Genomic DNA, 20,715 nt, shown 5'->3' on the forward strand with positions numbered 1-20,715 from the left:
TAATTAACCATACAAGTGTTAAAAAATGTCATTTATTAAACCTCCCAGGAAGAGGCCAGCAGTTACTTTTTCAGCAAATGTCAGTTGTTGTCCTTCATCCATTGCTCAATCCATTGCATAATCTGATCCAAATTTCTCTCTAAGTCTTCTGGAGTGTTGCTGGGTAACTGGTGCACGATTTCCTCCCGATATGACAACATAGCTTCCTCATAAAGAGTCTGAAAAATTTCACACTGAATATTGTCCTGTAGTTTCTTCCCTTTGTAACCCCTGAAAAACAAGAACAGCACCAAGCTAAAGCCTCAGGTATAGAGAGAACTACAAAATATATCATGCAGAATCAGTAGTTGATATCACAATCAAATCTGTGAAGAAGTCACACAACAGCAATTTACTTATTCATTGTGTGACATACCTGCTTTCCAGCCTGTCATACAGATACGAGTTGTCTGTGCGAAGTACAAATACGATATGAAACCATTGTTCAGGGAAAAAATCACAGCCGTGGTAATCAACGATAACTCCACCCTCGCGCATCTTGTCTTCTAGCTCATCAATTACCTGTAAAAAAAACAGACAGGCAAAGTTATGTGACATCACAGGAAATGATCAAAACAAATGCAAAAATCCTAGGGTTTGAAGTTGAACTTACCCTGTCTTCATCCAAAATTGGACATTCATACTCCTCATCAAAACCTTCATATAGTTCTCCTGCAGCAAAAATAATTCATGCAAGTTAGTGAAATAGCAGGAGTTATTAAAAATATAGTTACGTTTGTTTTGGGAGGCTGTAAACAAAAATATTGTACAGACAAAAATACTGTACAGAGCATGGAGTGCTTCATTTACAGAATCACAGAATCATCTACACAGGAAGAGACCCCCAAGATCACCATGTCCAACCTCTACAAATTCCTATAAAGAGAGGTTTGTCACTTGCATTGCACTGATTAATAAATTACTGTTACATGAGTGGTTTTGTGAGAAACACTCCATAGCCAGTAACTTAGGTGAGGATCTCAGTGACGTATCAATTTATTCGTGATTGCAATGGCGGGTGCCCCACAAGGAGGAGAGTGCCCCTACCAGTTCCAAAACACAGTTTATGTACTTTTTGATGACAGGAACCTCCTCTGAGTGATTCCCCACTGAGTGGGTAATCCAGGTTCACAACCCATCTGATGCTTCACAGACAACGCATGGCCTTCAGTTGCTGGCCTACTAAATTTCAAATTTCTTTTTTACTGCTTAAAGTGTTGATGTTTCTTCTCTTACCTTGACACCGTGATTTTCACCTAATTGCTCCAAGGAGTCTGGCTGTCTGCGTTTTATAAGGTTGCCTGCTAAGCTTTCTTAGCAGTGCAAGCACATCTCAATACCACACTCCTTACCTTTAAGCAGCGTAACGCTGCAAAAAAAACCAACATTTTTACTCCCACCGTTTCCTTAGCACACCCCACCAAAAACACTTCCCCTAAGGCAAACCCGTTGTATTATTTTTTACTGCAAAACAAGCGCTGTAGAAGCGAAAGGCTCTGGAAAATAAAGGCATCTCCGGCCTACCTTCTTTGGCCAGGTCCCCCACGTTGATGTAGGTCAGCCCAGTCCTGGAGGCGAGCTCCTTCCCCAGCGTGCTCTTCCCCACACCCGGCGTACCTAAAGCAAAAAAAAAAAAAAAAAAAAAAACAAATCCAAAAAAAAACAAAAACAGGTCAGAGCGTGAGGAGCCGGGCGCCCTCCAGAGAGCCCCTCCTGAGGGTAAACCAGAAAGGGGGGGGGGGGGGGTGCGGCTTTGCACAGAGAGAGGCGAGGGCAGGACAAGGAGGAAGGGGCTCCCCGTGTCCCCCAAATCCCTGCCCGTGTCCCCAAATCCCTGCCTGTGTCCCCAAACCCCTGCCCGTGCCCCCCCGTCCCCGCACCGGTGAGCAGCACGTTGGGCCGCCGCATGGCCCCGCCGCCCACAGCACAGCACAGCACAGCACAGCCCGAGCGGGGCGAGGCGAGGCGAGGCGCTGAGGCGGGCAGCTAAGGGAGGGAGCTGAGGAAGGACCCAGCGAGGCCCGGCCGAGCTGCCAGCAGCCCCGGCCCCGCTGCCGGCCCCGCTGCCGGCCGCGATGTCCCGGAGCCCCGCGGGGAGGCAGCCGGAGGTAGGCACCGGGACCGGCCCCGGGCTGAGGGGGACGCGGGCGGCCATGAGCCTGCCCCTCCTCGGGGGCCGGTGGGCGGTGGGGGGGGGGTGCTCTCGCAGCGCCTCCATTCGTGTTTTTTTTTAGAGGCTCCTGTTATTTTTTTTTAATTTTCGGAGAGTTCTGGGTCGTGAGCGTGTATTTGTGTGTCTGATTTCCCCGGGAAGTCGCCTAAACTCGTAAAAATATTGTGCTCTGAGAGCGCGTCCTGCCAGCAAGCGGCGTGTGGGGCCCTTGGCTCTGCTCCTCTGGCAACACGCAGGTGGCCTCAGAGGGAGCTCAGGGCCTGCGAGCTCGGACACCGGCCCTGCAGGGTGTTCCTCAGGTGCAAAAGTAAATTGTGATAAAAAAAATAAACCACGAACAGCGGTTTCTTTACATGTCGCTGTCTGGCTCTTAATGCACGGCACGGCCGCTGACCCGAGATCAGTCCATCAGTCCGTATGGCCTCGTGTGGCAGATGAACACTAACACCTGATTTTATCATGCTCTTCACATCGATTTTCTGTTATATATTTCTAGTTTTTGAGGAAAAGCTGCCTTGTAAATGGGGGAAAAAGTCTTTACAATGGAAGAGACGACACAAACTTGATCTTAATGTGAAGGCTGTTGATAAGCTTATGCTGCTTTTCCATTCTTACTTCTGTTTTAACTTTACTTTTTTTTTTTTATTTAAATGTGTTTTAGCAGAGATCTCAGCTTGTTTTGGTTTGCCAGTTTGCTGCAAAATCCTCTGGCACAAAGTGTAAATATTAACTTTATTCTTTGGCCCTTAAGAAGCCTGTAATTGATACAGTCCCAGCAAAGTGTCAGCGTTTGTTGCTAGCTGGCATTTTAAATATCCTCTCAATCTTAATGAAGTTCTTTTGCATCTACAAGGCATTTTTTTATACACACCTGCTAGAAATCTTGAATTTTCTGGAGACAGTTGTGCCCTATTGAAGAAAGGAAGACAATGCCACAATAATAACTTTTTATTTTTTTTTATTTTACCAGGTAAAAGGTTGGTTGGCAGATTCATTTGATGACTTCTTTGGAAACACAGCTGTTTCTTCTACCACAGTTTCTGCAAAGCTGCCTAGAAGCAACTCTGGAAGAAACTGTCAGCAGAACAAAGGCCTGTCTTCTGTGCCAGCATGTAGCAAAAGCAAAGTTCTGCCCAAAAAAAGAACAAAGTCATCTTCAGTAGACCTGCCTGGCAATGAGTGCAGACAAAATCAGAGCCAATCCCAGGATGAACCATGGGTAGATAAATACAAACCTGAAACTCAGGTATGAGAGTTATTCTAAGTACTAAAATAATAGTAATGTTACACTGTAATTATCATGCTCGTCTTTCTAATCCAACTTGATTGGGTCCTAAATATGTTGTATTTTATTAGGGCAGTAAAGTACTGTTTGATTTATCTACGTTCTGTATTGAAAGTTTTAATGAACTACTTACCTGTAGAAGGTGCGTTTCTTAGCAGGCCTCCTGGGGATACAGATGTGCTGATGAGATGTTGTTTCTTGTCCATCAACGTCTAAACTTTTGAATATGTTGTCAAATTTTAGCCAAATCTGTCAGCCACAAGTACTAGAAAAATCCACAGCTAGAGGAAGGATAGAGAACTAAGTGTAGTACTTGTATTTTATGTTGAAATTTATAATAGTCATCTCTGGAAAGGAAGACTAGAACGCGAGGAAGTTGCACAAAATCTGCAGAAATCCCCCAAATATATGCAGGATTAGAGTCAGTAAGGCCTAAAAACTATCAGCTTTAGCCATAGCTGTAAAGCATACTACCATGAAGGAGTATTATTACTTTAGGAATAATAAATTATTCATTATTTCCATACTGCTGGCAATGGAAAATTGGTTGTTGCTTGAGGAAAGAAGCTCCAATGTCATCTTTCTGTTACTTCTGTAATAGCATAAACATATGTAACTGGAATATACGCATGCTATTGTTCTAGTCTGTATGTATTCTGTTCTTGAATTCCATCATTAAAGTTGTAGAAGACAAGATGCACATATATATGTGTTTCATATGTTTTCATCTTGTTTCAGAATGACCTTGCTGTGCAAAAGAAGAAAATTGAAGAAGTTGAAACCTGGTTAAAAACACATGCATTTCAGAGGCCACCAAAGCAGGTAATTTTGCTAAAAATTAGCAGCCAGAAGTACAGAACTGTCTAAACAAGCTGGATTCAACATTCTTTTAATTTCAGGAAGAAAAAAAAAAAAAACAACTTTACTTTTAGGTAGTGTTTATATTGCTTTGTAAGAAATCTCTTAAGAACGTAGGTTAGAGCTTTTACATTAGTTTAGGTTTTAAACAGCTAAGGGAAGCAGAGCTGAATTCTATTTTTTTTCCCCAGCAGCATTATTTTGTAGCATTCGGTCAGTTCATACCTGTTTGGTTGTGCTTATAACTGTGTTTTATCTCCAAAAGACTAATTTTACATAGCACGGCAAATTTCCAGTTACAGTGACTTGAAGTAAGAGGGTATTTTAATTTCTTGATTGATAAGAGGCATTCTTACACTGATGTGTCATTTAGTAGTCCCGACTAGTGCTTTTCAAACCTGATTCTCCTGTATGTATTATGTTGGTGTGCAGTTAAGCAAGCAGACTCCTTTGAAAAATCTGGGAGCATGCCAGCATGCCTTCCCGACTTCTGTTCCAGCTGTTCCAGAGTAGCCAACAGGTAAATCAGTAACACAAAATACTTACCTATGTTTTTATTTGTAAAAGAGAGTCAGTATCAGTACTACAGAAAATGTAGAAGAACTCTTCTTCAGACAAGCTTTAGTCTTTATTTGTAATGTTGGGGATTATTTTCTTTCTTTGACAGGGTGGCTCTGTTTTACTATTAACTGGTCCTCCTGGCTGTGGAAAGACAGCAACTATACAAATATTAGCAAAAGATCTTGACATTCATGTGCAAGAATGGACCAATCCAATATTGTCAGACTTTACAAAAGAAGATTTAAGAAGTGTATTTGGCCATGGTAAGTATTTTGATTTTTTTTTCTTTTCCTTCCTTATACTTCTTTGATTTTCATAGTTTGATCTGACTTCGTATGTGACAGAGGCATAAGAATTAAAAATACAATGTCCATATAAGTCAGATTCTTAGAGTTTAATAAGAGTCTTACTTTTATTTGGGAAGGGATTTTTTTTTTTACAGTGTTTACTCCAAAATAGTTTACAGTGCACACAGAGAGCTATGTAATATCCTGGATATCATTTGAACTAGTTAAATAACTGTGTGTCTTTGGGTCCTCAGCTGAATTCTACTCTGTAAAAATAGTTTTCTATTTCAATTATGTTTGCTAAAGGGCTTGGCTGCTGGTGTTCAATGGCTTTTATCAAAAAGTAGCATGCGTGGGAATTAGTTCTTGTAGTTATTATGTATTCTATATTATACCAAGTAGAATACATTTTTTAATTAATTTTCTTTTTCAGTCTCAAACTTTCATACGTTTCCGAGTCAGGCCCAAGCAGCTCTTTTTCAGGATTTTCTATTAAGAGCAAATAAGTATAACAAACTTCAGATGCTTGGGGAGTCCTCAGGAAATGATAAAAAGCTTATTCTCATTGAAGTAAGTGAAAATTTTTATGATAAACTTGACATGCTAGCTAGCTGTTGCTGGTGAATTGGTGTTGCCACAAATTTGACTACTTTTCTGCAGATGAGTTACTACTTTTTGAGTCTTGACAGCACACTAGAATCAAATTCTACCCCTACTTAAACCACATAAGCTAATTGCCAGGCAAAAGTTGGACACTAGTTCATATACAGAAATCAGAAATAGATTATTAAAATGCAGATTGTGACGCAATATTGAAAAATCCAATCTGTGCTTCTGTATGATTCGCTTTCTAGAAATGTGTATGTGTTTAAACAGTTAGATGGAAAAATTACCACTTTTCTTGTTTATTGAAGATGCAAGATAGTATAGAAGAACTTGAGAATATGCGTATTGTATAAATTAGCATGGTTTCCTGTGATTGCTCTTCATAAAGTCAGTTCATGGTCTAGATTCTCACCTATCTCGAGTAGTATATCCTGGCTCCTTCTGCAGTGGAGCCGCTGCCCTGAGTATTTCTGTTATGTCTGAATAAAACTGTCTGTAGGTAATGTGGTCATACATGGCTGTTTCTTGGGAAACAAGGATAGAAAAAAAAATGCTTCTTTTAGATAATTGCTTTCCATAGGGAAAGAAAGAAATATTAGGCTTTTTTTTTTCTCTTTCTTTCTGATTATTTTCCGTGTTAGCTGCATTCAGATTTAGTTGAAAGCGAGGTAACTAGGAAGACAAAATGTGTAGCAGTGTAGTGTGGCATTACAGTCAGTCTGAGGGAGAGAATATTTACATTTGAATGTAATGACAGCAGTTCATTTGTTTTGAATAGGACATACCAAACCAATTCTATCGAGACCCTAGCAGTCTACATGAAATTCTCAGGTTAGTTATAAACAAACTTTTAAAAGTTAGCCTTAGCTGCTTGTGTTAAATGGAGTTTGATGCCTGTTTCACCTGCTTGTTTTTCAATTTAGGAGATTCGTTCGTACAAGTAGATGTCCCCTTATATTTATAATCTCAGATAACTTCAGTGGAGACAGCAACCAGAGGTTACTATTTCCAAAAGAAATTCTGGAGGAGCTGTGTATTTCAATTATCAGGTAAGATCTTTGATGAAGTAAGAACTTCATCAAAATAAATGAGAAGTGAGGAACTAATTGATTTTTTTAACGACTTTTAACAGTTTCAAGCCTATTGCACCAACAAATATGATGAAAGTTCTTAATCGAATAGCAGCAACAGAAGCTAGTATGGTAAGTTGTCAAAACTGAACTTGTGCGCAGTGCTAGGATCAGGCTGCTATATACAAAATATGTTATTGCTACTTTTTATTGTTTTTATTGCTTGATCTTTGATCATGTGACAACCCGCCCCTCTCTCAACAAAAGAAAAAAATGTATTAAAAAACAGCAGAATACAAGGAACAAAGGGGAAAGCCATCTTATTTTCCAGTTGAGTTCCGCTTGATCCTTGGTATAAACTTTCAAATCTGCGTTTTACAGAAACCATATATATTGAAAACACTAAGAGCAGAAGACAATCCCATCTTATCCAGTAAGACAAGAAGAGGTCATTAACTTGAATCCTGTGTTATTGCCCAATACTTGATTACAATGTATTCTAGTACTGACTAACAGCTTGGAAAGACCCCTGCGCCTTGTTTTCTCTAGTATATTGTTATATAAATTGTGGCAATGTGTTTAAATTGATTAAATGTTTTAAAATTAGACCTATTACCTTGCTTGAGCTTCTAATTGGGTCCTGATATAATCTGTTTATGGTCTATATCAGAGGTGAGTACCCACAGTCATAATATTACTCAAATACTCCTTATCCTACTTTTTGTTATTACTTTGGATGTTGCTTTTCCTTGTAGAATGGAGATAAGAATTATGCTCCTGACAGAACATCTCTAGAGCTGCTTTGCAGAGGTTGTTCAGGTGATATAAGAAGTGCAATAAACAGTCTTCAGTTTTCTTCTATGAAAGGTAAATACCTGTGATTTTCATGAAAGTGAATGATGTTTTGACCACTGCTGCTGTAAAGATATGCTGTTCACCATTGAAGCTGCTAGGTGAGCTGTGTGAAAACATTTTTAACTTGATGCGCTGCAGCAAGAAGAGGAGTATTTTTTTCTTTAAAGCCAAATAAGTTGAGTGTTATGTCATTTCTAAGTATCTGCTACACGTGTATTGATGTAGCTTAATGCAGTGACCTCTCTTCCTCTTGATATCTTTGTTAACCACTATGCATTTGCTGATGAGAGCATTTATGATGCAAACTTAATTTGAAAGAATTATTTTCACTGCTTGGTTCTTTAAAATTGTTTATGTCCTCATCTCTGCTCACGTAGCATTTCTGAAATAGCCATTCATGTGTGGTGTTTCTGAAATTTCGAGTGCCTACAGCTGTTGATAAGTTGAAAAGCTGTGAGGTAGCATGACCTTCTATGAAGTTATTGACAGGATTATAGAATAGCTTTGTGAAGTTCAGCATTATAGTTGCCTTTAAAATATGTGGCTATACAATGTAAATCAGACTTAGTTTAAGATTATTTAAATGTTCCAGTGTAGAAAGAAAAGACTTACTATGTCTTTTTTTAAGTGCTGGAAGTCAAAACGTAGGGAAACAAATTGGTACGTGGTCTCTGGTACTTGTAGTTTATTCTGAGAACCTGTAGATGATGCCAGCATTTACGTTCAAACCGGAAATAAGGAAGTAGAATTCTGTGGTACTTCTTAAAGCTGGTAGTAGTCGTGTTGTTTTTTGTTCATTTCCTTTCTATTCCACTTCTCAGGTTGAAAATGTGGAATAGATTAAATGTTGTTTCACGTCTTTGTGGTTTGGGTTTTAGAGTATATTGAAATGGATTTCTAGCTGTGTTTTTTACATGTAATTGGGGAGAAAGTCAAGTTTCTAGGTTTCAATTGTAAACATGGAAACTAAGTTCTTCAGATAGTTTTTACTGTTTGATTCATCAGAAGTAAAAAACAAAACAAAACAAAACATTTTTGATTGTAGTGCCATTAAATGAATAAAAAGTAGGCTGAAAGTACCTGTGAGTAGTTTGGTCTAGCTCACTGGTGGATGCCAAGATGCTTTATATATTTTTTTTTATATATATATTTTATACATACTGTAGAAAATCTAAGTAGTCTTAAAAATGACCGGTTTGTGTAATTTTAGATAAACTCATCTTGGAAGTGTAAAAACATGGGGGTTATATAAAGAACTTGGGAGAGAATAAAGGCATACGTTCTTTCTTGCATTTTTTCTTTTTAAACACTGATCAAGAGAGCTGTCCTCATGTCAAATGGAAATTATTTAATTGCTCAGGTGTTTCAGTTAGATAATAGATCAGCAGCCAGTGAAAATTTTGAGGGACCTCACCTTCATGTTCATCTCTGTGTCTCATCAAAATGCAGAATTTATTTTACATATATGTAATTTCTCTGTGTGTAAGACAAATGGTATGTTCTCTATGGTAGTATTAATGGGTAAAAGGGATCCATGATAATCATGAGAGAAGAGAGAGATTACTACTTTAAGTTCCTTTAGTTTGACAGAGGACATCTCATCTGCCACTAATCAAATTTGGGGTTTAAATTTTTGAATATTAGATTAAAGTAAAAGAAGGGGTTTATTCCGTGGAGCTCAGATCATTGCAGAAATAGTAGGCTGTTGGAAGAATCACTAAATGAAAGGTTTTCTTTGCCTTCATATATTTCAGTAAGAGCATTAAACGTATCCTGCAAATAGAAAAGAAATGGGTAATTGCACCAAATATAATGAAAATACCATTTACATTACTTGCAGCTGCATTACTTATAAGTTTCTTCTTTATAAATAAAATATAAGTTGGGCACACAGGACTAGGGTAAGTAAGAAAGAATGCCAGCTTTTCTTTAAGAACAGCTGTTTATTATTTGAAGAAATGCTTGGCATCTTAGTTATGGCTTAAGGGGCAAAAGTGTAATAAATCATGCTAGTTTAGGTGATGAGGTTGCCTTCCTAACAAATGTGCTTTCTCTTAGTTACCTTACTTTTAAAACTTTTTCTGTATCATAGATTTTAGTTATTTATTTACTTCATAATGATCATATTGTTTCTTTTATTGATAGACTTCTCATTGGAGAAAAATTTTTGGTCAAGGAAGGAAGGCAACTCCACACTAAAACATGGAGCAGCAGCAGTGTGTAAATCAAGAAAGAAAAGTAAATGTGATCCTTCAGAAGACCAGGAGATACAAGCTATTGGTGGCAAAGATGCTTCTATCTTTCTTTTCCATGCTCTGGGGAAAATAATTTACTGCAAAAGTAAGAGAACTTTGCCTTACTCTTCCTTGTCAGTAGGAGAAGTATGTTAGCTCCTAGTAGCTAGACTTGATAAAGTAAGGCTTAGGGTGACCCCTAATTCTCATATAACAGTATAAAGTTAGTAATAAATGCCTCTGGTAACTGAGATTGCAGCAGTCTGCATGTAATAGAGAAATAGCACACATTTCATTAACGAATCTACTGCATATATGTAATACAATACATACATCTAGTTGCATTAGGTCCATCTGCTGTCATGCACCTACAGCTAGAGAGATAGCTATCGCATTTGTTGCTTTGCCCAAAAGCAAAATTTTCCTTTTATGTAGAATTATACATAATTATGCATTTATGTTCTGAACTCAACTGTTTTCTTAGAGATTACAAAATGGCCCTGCAGCCTCTTGGCTGCTGCCTGCCCTGTTGATGTGTATGGTTTTGATTTGTTGTGCTGTCTTTTCCTCCCTACATTTTTTTTTTTTTTATTACACTACCCCATCTCCTTTTCCACCTGTCCAAAATGCTTTTAACTTCACTGATTTTTATACACTCAGGCTCTGCAAATTTACTTCAGCTCTGCTTCCTGGGTATGGCTACGGTCCTTTATTAACATCTAAATAATACAATTCATAAGAATTTGATACTTATGCTGTAATACTACCTACGCTCAGCTAAATAAGGAGCCATAATGCCACTGGCTGTTCGCTGTTCACCTTTATGTAATAATGCACAGCATCTGTTCCAAAATAAATTCAGAAATGGTGAGATGAGGGAATATGAAAATTATTAGGAGAAATGTGTTACATGAAGCATAGTGTTTCTAATTACCTGCTGTTGACTATGTAATTAATTGTTGATGCAGGCATAAACAGTTTCCTAGGAAGTGAAAACTGTGTAACCTGGTAAAGTCAACTGTTGCTTAAAAGTCATGCTCCCTATATATGAAAACTACTGTTTATGCAGTTGCACATTTCTGTTCTTGCTCTCAGTCTCATTGATTTTCTGAGTTTGAATGTGTGTCTTCCCCACCTCGTTCCCCTGTCAGCTCTTTGATAGTATGCAGTAACATGACGTTATTTGTGGTACTAGAGGACTAAGGATTATACAATTCCTTTTAGGAGAACCTCTGTCAGAGTCAGAAGTTCTTCAGCTGCCTTCTCACTTATCAGAATACCGTCGAGACACCTTGCTTATTCAGCCCGAGGTATATCTGCATTAATTGCTTGATTCTAATTTGATATGGGAGGAAGCCAAACCATAAACCTGAGTGATTGTTACAAATTCTCAAGTGCCTTTGTCATTAATCATAATATTCATATACTCAATCGGTCTAAGTTGCAGAATAATCTGGAAGGGACCTCTGGAGGCTAACTTCAAAGGCCAATGAAGTTCTCAGTCTTGTTTAGTCTTGAGTATCGTCAGTGATAGTCAGTAAGGTGACTGAAATTTCTGACTTGCATCGAAGGGTGGACTTACCCTTGCTGCAGGCTGTGATGATTTCTCTCTCACATTTTTGCTGTGTGTGATCTAGTGGAGTTGGAGCTCACCTTCCTTTTGTCATTCATTGGAGAGCTGAAGACAGCAGTGATTTCTGCCCTTCCAGCCTCCCTTAGTTGTCTCTGGGAACAAACCATCCTTCCCTTTGCTTGTGAGCAGAGCAGAGGGGGACAATCACCTCCCTTGGCCTGCTGGCCACGCTGCTGTTGGTGCAGCCCAGGGTACGGGTGGCTTTCTGGGCTGTGGGTGCACCTGGCTTGCTCGTATTCAGTTTTCCAACCACCAGTACCCTCGAGTCTTTCTCCTCAAAGCTGCTCCCAATCAACCCATCACCCTGCCTGTATTCATGTTTGGGATTGCCCTTGCTCAGGTGCAGGACCTTGCACCTGGCTTTGTTGAACCTTACAAGGTTTCTGTGGGCCCCATCACTCAAGCATGTCAAGGTCCCTCTGGGTGGCATCCCTTCCCTTTGTAGGTCATGCACCACCTCTGTAATCATCCAAATGTGTCATAACTTCTATGGGAAACGTTTCCTTTTACACTGTATAAAACCTGAAGTTTTTTCTTGTGGTTCCCCCCACTTCCAATAGGTTATTGTGGAAAAATCACACATGTCTGGAAGCATGTTTAATTTATACCTTCACCAGAACTACGTAGAATTTTTTACTGACATAGATGATGTTGTGAGAGCCAGTGAATACCTGAGCACCGCTGATGTCCTTTGTAGTAACTGGAATGTAAGTGTCATTTTATACATACGTAAATTGAGCTGCTAGATGTTTCTCTGAGTATTTATAAATAGTAGAAGGAAATTTTCGTACACATTAATAAGAACTAAGCTGTATTATTTCAAACTTATGATACAGGTGACTGTGAATTGTTAAACTGCATCCAATGGAGGAGAGATGCAGGCCATTTGTGTACAATTTCTGTGCAATTTGTTTTTTTATAGTTGGTCACTGTATATTTTATAGACTACAGTGTGTATATATAGCGTGTATACATATATATATAATATGGTATATTAAATACACCATATTTTTATAAAATAGTGTAAAATATTCTACAAAGTGTTTTTAAGTAGAACAATAATGTGTTAAATGTATCAGAGGCTATATGTCTTCTCCCTGAAGTACTTGAGCTAGCTTTTTGTTCAGTTCCTTTGACCAGAGGTTCTGCAGTAATCTAAATGCATGCTAAACATGTTTTGTCACTGCAGTTAAAGAGCGTGTTTTAGTCAAATGAGATGCATTGTACAGAGACCTTGAGCTCAGCTAATGCCCAGTTTCTATCTTAGTCACGGCTTGTGATGGAAGAATACAGCGCGTCTGTGGCTACCCGAGGTGTGATACATTCCAACACCTCCCGAGCCTTTGCCCACTGCCAAGGAGGGATGGGGTTCCGGCCGCTGCATAAGCCCCAGTGGTTCTTCATCAATAACAAGGTAAATACTTGATGTTTTGAGGAAGGCATTCCACTTATATTTCTACGTGGTGTGAGTAGTATAGGTGAAGTTTATACGCAGTGCTAAATTTGTCAAATACCCTATTTTAATATAAGCTACTTGTAAAGAACACTTGCTTGAAGAGGTCTACTTGTGTTATTTCATTAATGGACAAATAAACTGGAGACCTCCAACAGTGTTCCCTGTGTCAGAGTTACTGTATCTCTGGGACAGTATTAACCCCCACCTTATGGGAACGCAGTTAACGTTGAGATACTTTAAAATATTCCTAAAAGTAAGTTTAATTTAAGTAGTTTAAATTGCCGTAAACTCTTATAATAATGCAGAAGTAGTTTGCAATATATGTGGTTATCAGAAATGGCTTGTCCATGAGATACCAAAGCTCTTGGCAACTTTTTACATTTGAATGCATACCTGCCTTGCTGTGACTGACAGAATTTAAAAAAGTGCCTAGGATGGTTGGGGAATACTATAAATAAAGGATAAAAATTTCAGTAAACTTCAATGTCCAGTGAAAAACAAAAATGAAGAAGTTTACCATTTTTTTGTAATCTGTATATGGCAACTCTAACTGCTTCTTTCTTTTCTGGATTTGTTCTGTAGAAGCTTGTACGTAGTTATCCAGCAGACAAGAAGAAAGTCATCCTGCTGCTTTTTCTGGTACAGAATACATATAATAATTTTCACTTTAGCAGAGTTCTTACTTTTAATTTTTTCCTCAACTCTAACAGTATCACGAAAACTGCCTTGCTGCAAGATCTCTCTTCTCAAGCTTCTGTTTACCACCAGAGTGTCTTCAGACGGAGCTATTGCCTTACCTTGCTATGTTAGCAAATCCAATGAGAAACCAAGGTAAAATCAGTGTTACACTTGCTCTTAGATTTTTGTGAATATTAAAGCATACTGAAAAATTTTAGTAACTCAGAATGTGAGTTCCATCTGTCCGTTTGCCTCACTTCAGCAAAAATAACAACAACAACAAAACAAATAAAAACAAAACCCCAAAGCCACCACATATGGTACACACAGAGGTAGTGAGCTGGTGTATAATCAAAATTCAAGCTGTCCTGCTGGGTTTTGAAACAAAATCAGGAACGTCTTTAAAGCTTTTGTAACTGAAAGAATGAAAACAAGCTGTCTGTCTTGTAATAGGTGAGACATATACAATACATACACATTGCTTTATAAATGTGTAAGTCTGGTCCTTGTGTTAGAGTACTTAAAAATCCTATTTCCCTCTTGCTTACTGCACAGATTTTGAGCATCTATGTACACTGAATTTCATCATGTGACTATTGTGCGGTCTCAAGGTCTTGCACAGTTCTTCTGTATGCCCACATCCTTACTAGCCTATTTAACTCGGTGCCCCGAGGTATCGTGCTAATCTTACTCTTCAACTCTCTTTTTCTCACATTTGAGAGCATACTGGGTAAGGCAGATCCTAGCACAGATATCTGCAGAGATGTGTTGGCAATTTTCCTCCATTGCAGGAGTGAACTGTTAACTCATACGCATGGCCCCCATTTCCCATCCATTAATTATCAGAGTTTACTAATTAAGTTGTTCTTTTAGGCATAAGGCTTCTTTTGAAAGCCTCTGATAGGGGACTTAGGAGCCTTTTGGACACCAAGTAGACTACATTAGCTACATCTTCATTGCTTCTGATAGCTTTTGAGTAATCTCAACAGACTTAAAAGGTTCGAAAAAGCCTTTCCCAGAAAGAAGTAAACAAAATCAAAATTTACAGCGCATTTTTAAAAAGTGTGTAACAAAGGTAACCCATGAGCAGATAGTACATGCATAAAAATTTACGTTGTATGATATATAATCCCAAAATTACTGATCAGACAGGTGGGTCACTTATGCTATGTTAATTATGTCTATTAAAAGGCTGTATGTCTTAACTAAGGCCATGATGTCCAGGTTAATTCATTTTGTAGGATACGTATTAAGCTGTAAACTTGTGCTGTAGAGTTATTATGAATGGTAGGGGTATTATAATTGTGTAGGCAATATACAAATATACTACGTATTCAAAGTATATCATACTGCCATATAAACTTTTGATGAGGAAACTTATGCAGGACCACCTAACTGAACTTCCGATGAATTACTTGCTTTACAGTGTGCTTAATTCTATGTGCGTTGTGATGTATTTAATACGATACTGGTGATTCTTTGTTCTCAGCTCAGATTGCTTTTATTCAAGATGTTGGGAGGCTACCCCTGAAAAGACGTTTTGGGAGGTAAAGTTGCCTTTTTCTTTCTTCAAGAAAATACAATACCTTCTTTCTTTCTCAACATATTAAGAAAAGAGATGTTTTTGTACAAAACAATTTCACTGTATATCTGTAGTGTGACATTTTGCCTCACTTGCAGCATGATCATTTAGTAGTTTGGCTGTTAGAATTTTTTCCAGTTCAAATCTATATTATGATGCTAATAGCAATATTTTAGCTATAGTCTTACTTCTATATTCTTGTCTAGCTTTCTCTTCCACTGTATCAAATGCTATTTATCTGTGCTAGACATGCTTATGTTTGTTCAGTGCATGATCTGGATGAAATCTTTTTACCATCAAGAACATTTAATTGAGAATAAAACTAAATTGGTATGAGTGTAGTGTGCTTTGCCCATTGTTTATCATGACATAAAACATTAATCTGAAACTTTGATAGAATATTCTGTTATGTCATTTGTTAGAGGCTTAAGAAAGAAGGTATGAGAAATTACTCTTACTTCCTTTGAAACAATTGTATGCCTGTGGGACTAACAAGCACTTAATGAGTGCTTCCTCTGAAGTTAAATAGCAGCACTGACTTTATTTTGTGTAGCTTTTTTCATAAAACTACAACTACTGAAATTCCTCTGTCTTGGATGTTAGAATTTTGAAAAAATACTTTTTTTCAGTTGTGATGCTACAGTCGCCTATTTACAGATTCTGTAGTGCTGATGGGGCAATACAGCTTGATATGCTGTACTATGACTCTCGTAGGCTTCTGAACCATAGGGATTGTTCAAAAAATTAGAGACTTAGATACATTTCTATGACCTTGATATCTCTAAAAACTAAAACATTTTAATTGTGATGGCCTCTATTAATAAGGTGTTGTGTGTTTTTTTTAGCCAAGAGAAAAGGGTTTGTCAGGGCATCTGACAAAGCATCTTATATTTATCAGTGTAATACTGCTGCATGAGTTTTAACTACTTTACCTAGTAAAGTTACCAAAACCCACGCTGTTCCCTAACATATGAATTAAAAGCCAATTCGGCTGCTAGTCATGAAGAAATGGAGGTATTTTTGTATTCTTCTGAGCCAAACTGTTTATAACTTCACAAGTTAATCATAGCCTTCCTTATGCCATTAACTTTGTCTGCAGCATACCTCTAAATACTGATAAAATTTTTGTGCCTGCATTAATAAGTTGCGTGTGTACCATTTAGTTTATCTGAGAGACAACTTTGTAGGACTGAAATCCTTTTAGCTTGTTCACTATTTTGGAAAGGAAGTGTAAAGAAGTTTACATATTTTAGTAGTATGTATTTGCTTCCTTCACGAGTCCCAATTGAAAATCATTTATTTTGGTAAGGACTTTATTTTGTTAAAGACTACTTTTGTTAAAGACTTAATTTTATCTAAGACTATTTTATATAAAGTAGTCTTTAATAATATATGTTTCAACAGAAATAAGAATATTATTTTCCATTACATTTATTTGTGGGATAGGAATACTGCTGTAGTAAGAAAATTGGCATTGGGGAGATTGTATGTTTTTTGATGAATTTGAATTGTTGTCAGGATGAGCTTTTGTCAGTAACTTTTGGGAAAGTTTATTAATACCATGTAAAATGGAGAAAATAAATAATGGAACATTGATAACATACTGGGGTAGGGATGCTACAAAGATGAAGTCCAAATAGTAAAAGAAACAAGAAATGTAAAAAGAAATACTTTCCACTCCTTGTCTTAACTTGCCTGTTTCAAGTTAAGTTGCTTCATGTCGTAAAAGGACTTGGTTCTTGTTTGGAAGGGGTCTGATGTGCTGTGGGTTGTTGTCAGTAAGGTAGTTGTTGGCAGTTCACGTGCTTGAGGAAAGCTAACCAAAAACACTGTCACCGTAAGGAAGAAACGTCAAGCACCAGACAGCACTGGGGAAAGAACACAAAACGTACATGACTTGATACTTTGCTCTTGCTGTAGCTCTAGTTTTAGGTTAGATAGTACTGTTTTTCACCTGAGAGAAGCTTCTGTCGTCTGTCGGTCTTGCAGGTTATATAGCGTTGAGGTCTGGGCATAAATATCTATACTTGGTAGATGTGTACAGAAGTAAAACATATTGGAGGTAGTGATGTAAAAAAATAATGTGTACAGTTTGAATTAAATGTGACTTGTAAAGGGAATTACTGACAGGAAATGTGAAAGCTGTTCAGCGTCAGTGAACAGGAAGGTGCTACACAGGTGGTCTTTATACTGCAGCTTGTGCTAGAGCAGGAAATGTTTTTTGGGGGTGGTTGTTGGGTTGTATGTGTCTTATTTTTTTGGTAATAACTTAATCTTGTGATGATTATTTTACAGGTTAAAGCTTGAAACACTTACTGATAAAGATCCTGGAATACCAGACCTGTTTGTTAGTTTTGAGGGGGACCATGATGGTGTGCGTGCTACAGAGATGGATGTACAGATGGAGCAAAACAGAACACACGAGAATGGTTCAGATGGATTCCCTCTTTCTTCTAGCCAGTGCAGTGGAAGCGAACTACCTTGCAGTCAGCCTCAGCCTGTTGCAGCCCAAGCAGCTATGGAGGAAGATGAGTTAAAAATAGAAGAATATGATAGTGACTGAGTACAGCAAAATACCAACAACTGAGTTGCCTGAATAGATTAAAATTCATCAAAGGCCTTTGCTAAAGTGATGGTCTGCACCTCAGTAATCCTTTAGCTACTTAGGTGGATGAAGAAGCCAGATCTAAACATGTGTCAGTATCAAGACATTTCTTCAGCTTCCCCTTAGCTTTGGAGGATCAGACCTGAGCAGAATACTAAATTGCAGGCTATTCCCTGCCTATTCTGAGCCATGAAAGTAATTTATACTGTGAGAGAGAGAACAGTAAATGATATAGTTTGAAAGACTGTAGATAATCAGTTTCACTCTTAAGTTATTTTTTATTTTTACACATTTTAATTTACTCTGCAGTTGTACAGTGGGTTTCCTAAGTGCACAGTTGATTAGTTGTCAGCATTTGAAGGCTTTACTAAAATTTATACCTTCAGGGAAATTGCTGTTTGGAAGTTTGAACCTTCTGAAAGAAGAGACTAAGGGGTATATGTAAAAAGTTTTATATCCTGTACCGATGATGTAAATAAAACTCCTACTGTATTAATACTGTTTTGTATTCTGCTACAGATATTTTTACAGTGTTTATAGGTTGAACATATGTTGTACAACACATTATTTTGGATTCCTTTTTGGAAAATATTTTCATAATTTATTGAGGAAGAAGTAGAACAATCAATCAGAAGTCCTTTTTGTCCTTTGTACTCTGTAGGAAGCTCTTGGTGTAGCATGCAGTTTTCTCTTTAAATTGCAGCTGTGCTGGAACAAAGAATAATCCCATGGTTGGTAATTGACACATGAAAAGTTTTTTCTTTGTCTGAACAGACCGTTAAGTGGTTTAGCACTTCACTGTAACTGGGATTACTTCATGCAAATCAGCTTAACAGGTTATAATTAGTGATACCACATAAGTAAGGAAACAAGGAACAAACCAACTTACTTTGAATGAATGACAACGTGTGTTTGCATTTCTCTACTGTTAAAATCCAAAGTTAGAAAATGCATCTACAGCCATAACCTTGGAATGAATGCTGCTAATAAAAGGTTTAGATTTGTCCCCTATGAACAACCTTGTGTAGTCTTTAACTCTGTCGCCACTGTTTAATTTTCAGTAGGGAAATTTACAGCTTAAGTTCTGTTATAGCTCTGCTTACGACACTTCCCCCTCTCTGTGGTGCTTTGGAGGGTGTGACCCCTGCTCAGCTCAGCTACTGACTCAGTTCATTCGGCCTCCTGCCTGTGTGCCACTGAAATGCCTCTTTAGTTTGGGGTTAGTAATAAATACAAAGTAGTAATACAACTACTTTTACTAATACAATTACCATCCAGCACATCCACGGCATCATTTAGATTTGGGCTTTGTCTTCTCCAAACCCTCGGCACTACCTCCAGGCCTGCCCTGCTCCCTGCACGGAACTGTGTCCCGCATGGCTCCCTGGAGATGCACCTTCTTCAGGTAAAAGGTGTGGCTGGCCTCGCAGGCCTCCTGTTGGGCTCACTCCTGTATCCCACGTTCTTCTCCAATCCTGAATCAGGGAGCTCTACATCATTTTGTCCTGCTGATTGTCCACGATTTCTTCCTGAGGTCTTTTAGGAAGCCTTACACACTCTTTGAAAGCATCAAGAAATCTGAGAACCTTCCCTGTCCTCGGTGCTTTCTTATAATGTAGAATTAACAATAGCAACAGGGGAAAAAGGATAAACGTTTTCTGAATGTTTTAACTTAGTGTCCACTTGACTGAAACAGAAGAATAAATTTCTCTGAATTGTCTGTGGCACTTTTTGTAATTTGAGAAGATTGGAGAGCCTTGTTTCAGTTAGCAGGACAGCCTGAGGCATCAAGCATTATGCCAAGGAGCTCAAAGAGAAGTCAGCGTTTCTGCCCCGTAGGCTCCAGGCAGGTGCTTTTTGGGGGCTGCTTGCAGGTGCTACTGGGGCCACCTTGCTACGTGCAGTCACTGCGGCCCCTCCAACTGCGGCTGTTTCCACACAGGCCGCAGGGTATTTCTTCAGCTGTGTCCTGGCCCTGCTTCTCAGGGCCTCTCCCTCTGCTGGGCCCTGCCGGCACACATCCTACACAGGCCCAGGGTGCTTCGCCTCCTCAACACACCCGCAGAGGGGGCCATGCCCACAGAGGAGGCCTCCTCTATGTCAGAAGTAGAAGAGGAGGGCACGACAACTGGCATGCTCCTGTCCATGGACAAAGCATCACCGTCTGCAGAAACTGACGAGATTTTGCCTACGGTCAGCACCCCAGAGATGAGGTCTGGCACTGGACTGTGTTAGTGGTTAAGGCCTGAGGACGGGAAGAAACTGGGAGGGGGTGCCAAGGGTGATGGTGGGGGCCTGCCTGAGAGCAGCTTCTGTCTGTCTAGCCATTGCCTCCCTTCTGGGCAGTTGTGAGGAGTGTCTCAGAGGAAGTTGTGCAGAGGGTCTGGTTTCTCTCAGGTATTGGAGTTTCTTTCTCCCCACCCTAGTATAATGATCCTGCCCTGCCCTGCCACCAACCTCTTCCCTCCCCCACCTTAACTATATATATATTTTTTATTTTCAAGGTTGTCTGGTCCAACCATCACCCCACCACCAATGTCACCCACTAAACCATGTCCCTAAGCACCACGTACAACCTTTCCTTGAACACCCCAAAGCATGGTGATGCCCCCACCTCTTTGGGAAACCCTTCCCAATGCCTGACTACTCTTTCTGAGAAGAAATATCTCCCAATTTTTAACCTAAACCTCCCCTGGCGCAACTTGAGGCCATTCCCTCCAGACCTGTCACTAGTTACCTGTGAGAAGAGGCTGACCCCCAGTTCCCCACAGCTTCCTTTCAGGTAGTTGTGAA

At 39.0% G+C, this 20,715-nt stretch overlaps 2 protein-coding genes across 2 annotated transcripts; one reads left to right on the forward strand and one right to left on the reverse strand.

The window, feature by feature from the left end:
* Window positions 1–16: 16 nt before the first annotated feature.
* AK6 (adenylate kinase 6) lies at window positions 17–2,051 on the reverse strand. Its single transcript, XM_084305192.1, has 5 exons — window positions 1,920–2,051; window positions 1,564–1,656; window positions 653–711; window positions 416–561; window positions 17–270 (listed from the first exon to the last, which is right to left on the reverse strand). The coding sequence occupies exons 1-5, from the start codon at window positions 1,945–1,947 to the stop codon at window positions 81–83; spliced, it is 516 nt and encodes a 171-aa protein (XP_084161318.1). The 5' UTR covers window positions 1,948–2,051; the 3' UTR covers window positions 17–80.
* Window positions 2,051–18,895, forward strand: RAD17 (RAD17 checkpoint clamp loader component). The gene is made up of 16 exons (XM_084305191.1): window positions 2,051–2,147; window positions 3,183–3,458; window positions 4,236–4,319; window positions 5,023–5,179; window positions 5,637–5,773; window positions 6,588–6,640; window positions 6,733–6,858; window positions 6,942–7,011; window positions 7,635–7,746; window positions 9,880–10,074; window positions 11,193–11,278; window positions 12,162–12,308; window positions 12,869–13,015; window positions 13,768–13,888; window positions 15,225–15,282; window positions 17,613–18,895. Exons 1-16 carry the CDS (start codon window positions 2,115–2,117, stop codon window positions 17,878–17,880), a joined length of 2,070 nt encoding a protein of 689 aa, XP_084161317.1. The 5' UTR covers window positions 2,051–2,114; the 3' UTR covers window positions 17,881–18,895.
* Window positions 18,896–20,715: the final 1,820 nt, after the last annotated feature.

This window comes from Netta rufina (genome assembly GCF_964035555.1).
Source record: "Netta rufina genome assembly, chromosome: Z".
In the NCBI taxonomy this organism is placed as follows: Eukaryota; Metazoa; Chordata; class Aves; order Anseriformes; family Anatidae; genus Netta; species Netta rufina.